General features: G+C 32.5%; 1 protein-coding gene across 1 annotated transcript in view; it reads right to left on the reverse strand.

Annotated features, from left to right (window-relative positions):
• The window catches only part of LOC123251020 (vomeronasal type-2 receptor 26-like), a 60,225-nt gene extending 56,572 nt beyond the window's left edge, over positions 1–3,653 (reverse strand). The window contains exon 1 of the mRNA XM_044680177.1: positions 3,409–3,653. Within this exon, the coding sequence (XP_044536112.1) occupies positions 3,409–3,653 (245 nt within the window). The remainder of the gene's footprint in view (positions 1–3,408) is intronic.
• Positions 3,654–4,518: the final 865 nt, after the last annotated feature.

Below are 4,518 nucleotides of genomic sequence, written 5' to 3' on the forward strand. Positions count from 1 at the left end.
TTTTTGTATATATATATATATATATATATATATATATATATATATATAATTCTCTGCCTTGAAGGAGCTCACAATCTAATGGAGGAAGATAAGAGGTGGGGAAAAAGATATAAAGAAAGGGTAAGATAGAATAACCTATGGTGGTGAATGATGAGCTGCAGATCAATGGGATATGATCTGAGAAAATAAAATTTTCAGAGCTGATATCATCTTGGAGAATGATAACTTACTGGAGATTATGAAGTCCAGAAAAGCAGAAGGGAGAGAAATGCAAGGGAACAGAATTCCATCCTAAGGAATACTCTGAGATGGAGAAAGGAGATATATATCCTGCCTAAAATTGTGGAGGTTTCATACAAATTTTTAAATAGATGAAATCAGAATAAATTGGCTTTTACTTTAGCAGATTTTACTTCAGTCAAAATAATAAGAGTTAAGTCAAATAAACTAATAAATCATCAATCCATCTGGAGAAAAGAGTCAAATTCTTTGAGAACAGTTTTTGTTTGTTTTTGCTCTTCTCTCTATCTGCTATTCTCAGCACAATATCTGCCACACAGGAGGTGCTGAATGGATGGTAATTGTCTCACTGACATTAAGACAAGAATTATTAAATTGATTTGATGTCTTAAGGACAAAAATATATATCAGAATAAAAATGGACAGCATTAATGGGCTCCCATGTCATGGGCAGAGGAGTAGATATATCTTCATTGAAAAACACTGATTTTTACTCTTTATCATAACTGTGTTCAGAGAAGGTCCTACACTTACTTGCCTGATAGTCATATCAAAGAACTCTCCATAGATAGTGTGGTTATGGAAATTGTTGGAAAGCAAATGAGTATCCTTGATCTCATACATAGTAAATTAGAGACCTAGGAAATTTTGTAAGCATTTGAGCATCCCCATACATTATTAGGAAGAGGTTAAAGAACTAAGCAAAATTACTTATAGGCAACATTATGGATTGAGTGTTGCATACAGAATAAGGAATATGGTAAAAGACAAACCATCATTGTGGGAGAATTCATTAGCACTTCAGAGAGAAAAAAGGGCTTCATCTTAAAAGTAATCTTGGAATTGTTCCTTCAAAAACTGAACAATCTGAGGAGACTCATTGAGGTGAGTGTAGATTCAAGGTATGGAAATCAGATTTTGCAAAGCATAGAGATGAAAGATAAAGTGAATTAATTAAATGAATATCTTAATGAATTAAAATATGCATGAAAGGTTGCAAAGAATAATCAATTTAGTTTTTAAGGTGAGGGACAGGATACAAAAAGTTTTAAATCACATAAAATTTTCATTTGAAAAAGATGTAACTGGAAGGAATTAGAATTTTGTAAGTAGGCCCATGCAATACTAGGACTGTTCCTTGGGAAAATCACTTTGGAACTTTTATGGAAAGTGACTGGAACCAGAAAAAACTTGAGGCAGGAAATTAATTAAATGATCATTGTAATAGCTGGGGAAAATAAACACTGAACTGAAGTAGTCATTCAGTGAGTGGAAAGAATAGGACAGTTATAAAAAGGATATAGGGAGGTAGAAATTAAGAATCCCAAGTGATTGAATATAGAAAATGAAGTCTAATAGATACTTAAGATTGACACAGGATATTTTACTTTGGGTGTCTTGAAGGAAGGTTGTGCATTGAAAAAAATAGGAAATTGTGAAATAGTTGCATGTTTAATGGGAAACATTGTGATTCCTATTTTTAAAGTCAAATATGAAAAGCCAAATTGATATTCCATTTGAACTTTGAAATACGTAGAAGGATTTAATGGAATGTAAAAGAAGACAAAGATAGTTGCCTATGTATATGTAATTCATATGTATATGTATACATGTACAGGTAGCTATCATATATTTTATCCATATATGCATATGTGTAAAATATAAAATATAGATTATGTATATTTGTTATGATTCAACTTTATTTCAATTTTTAAGAGTACATGTACTAATGGGGTTTTCTAGAGTTCCCTCAACACTCTTTCTTCTCTAGATGAAATGGGATTCCATCTAGTTCTTTACCTAATTCACTGATAAAGATGATGTTTGGAATAATTGCACTCATAGAGTATGTTGATTAAAATCCCTTGTGATAATTCTGCCTATAGATAGAGAAGTGACAAGTTTCCATTTATTCCTAATAAGAAAAGAAAAGGCTAATAATGAACATTGATAAAATGTAATCTTATTAGCAAAAAAAGAGTAATGTTTGTAGTACAATATGTTACTCCTACTCAGAGTCGATTTATTAAGAAGAGATGCAGGATAATTAAAAATCTGACCAGAGCAAGAAAGTAATCAAAGATGCAGAGTTGGAAGAAGGTCTGAGAAAGGAAAAAAAGAGGGAAAAATTGGAAACTCTTATGTTCTCCAAGAGAGAATGTATTGGTAATAAAGAAATGTAAAGGCAATTGTCTTGAGCTTTCTTTCAACTCCATGTCTGACTTTATCTCTATCTATTCAAGAGATAAAATTCTTAAGAAGAGTAAAAAATACTGTGCCACATTTAAAAAATACTGTGCCACATTTAAGGTTTCATTTGGAAATTCCATAGAAAAGAACAGATTATCTTTACCTCCGAAGGCATTTTGATGACATGAGAACAATGCCAAAAATAAATGAAATCACTGTCTCCCTTAATATTTGAAATATTTGAATATTTGAAAATATTTGAAAACCATCAGGGAAAACCATTGAGGAATTGAGGAATAGAAGGATGTGAGAAAAAGAAAGTAGAAAAAAAAGGACCAGGAGCAATATTGAGGATTTTATATGAGTCTTATGTCTCAATATTCCAGAAGGTCAATCATATAATTCAAGGGAAGGTAACATGAATGAATAATGAACTATTTGATTACAGGCAACTTTCCTCTGATAGCCAATCATGCACTTCATTTTCAGGGTCAGGGTCATTTGCATTTTTACCTTCCCAGTATGGAGCCTATGCCCTACACATGGTGCTCAGTCTGTTTTGATGAGTGAAATTATCTAAAGTTATCTCATGAAGTGATAACATTTGTATGACCCAGTGGAAATGCTTATTGAATCCAGTGAGGAGGGAAGAGGGGAGGGAAAGAAAATGAAGTATGTAAACATAGAAAAATATATTTAAAAAAATAAATGTTCATATTAACTATAGCCAAAAAGATAATGTAACAAATATTCTGAATTTCTTCAAAAATATTTTGCATAGTTAATACAAAAATAACAAAAAAACCAAATTAACCCTAAAAATTTTAAATTAACTCATAGACATAGATGTGCAATTTTTGTTCTCTTAAAGAAATATGTCAATGTTCTCTTTTATATGATACCATTTCTATGTCAGCCAGACAGAGATACTTCTGACTATATTTCAGTGAATCAAAAAGAACAGAAAAATTCACTTACCGGTAAGTTTCACCATGAAATGGTGGTGTAGATCTGAAAAATCTCGGTTTGTTGTAATCAAAGGACTGCTTCCATACAGAGAGAAAGGCCCCTATAATTAGGTCTCCATCCTTTTGATAGTTTGGATAAAACTCTCTTTTCAAGTAGCAAGGATTTTGCACATTACGGTACTCAGAAAGAGAAAACTGCAAGAACAGCACTAAGATTCCTCTAGAAAATAAGAGGCACAATTTTCCCAGACTCATGATCAACATACCAAATGTCTAAAAAAACAATAACCAGTGAAAACAGTCAAGATTGAATCCTTCATTCATGCTCTATGAGACAGTACTCTAGAGCTAATTTTCCCTCCTTCATTTCTTTCTATAGATGTCCTGGCTATGTTACCTGAGAGTACTCTGTCAAAAACCTTGGAATGGGAATTAGAATTTTTATAGAGAAAATTTGCCTCCTGGATATTATTCTAAGTACACCCTATGGATGAAGTTGGAAAACTGATCCATGCATATCCTCAAAGGTGAATGCTAGACAAATATTTTGAGCATAGTGAATGTGGTAGGAACTCTGGGGACCATCCTGCCTTGAAGCTCTGCACCTGTAACCTTCTTCCCAAGTGAAGAACTCAAGTGAAAAATAAGTTTGGGAATCTCATAACTTTTGTTTCCTGAAACTTTGGCCAATTCCAAAACTTTTGAGAGGTACACAAGACTCAACTCTTCTGAGTAAGGAATTCCTTTACAGAGGACTACTTTCCTTGCCAAAAGGTTATTAGCATCACTTTCCCCAAGTATATTCTACTCATCCTCCCTTCTGTCTCTTAGCCAGTACCAAATTGCTTTGATGACCACTGCTTTATAGTATAGTTTAATATCTGGTACTGCTAGCCACCTTCTTTCATGTTTTTTTTCATTATTTCCCTTGATATTCTTGATATTTTGTTCTTCCAAATGAAGTTTTTTCTCATTCTGTAAAAAAGTTTGATGGTGTTTTGATAGGTATGGCATTAAATAAGTAAATTAATTTGGGTTGAATGGTCATTTGTTAGCTCATCCTACCCATGAGCAATCAATGTTTTTCCAATTGTTTAGATATCGTTTTAATTGTTTGGAA

The sequence above is a fragment of the Gracilinanus agilis genome, chromosome 6, assembly GCF_016433145.1.
Source record: "Gracilinanus agilis isolate LMUSP501 chromosome 6, AgileGrace, whole genome shotgun sequence".
NCBI lineage: Eukaryota > Metazoa > Chordata > Mammalia > Didelphimorphia > Didelphidae > Gracilinanus > Gracilinanus agilis.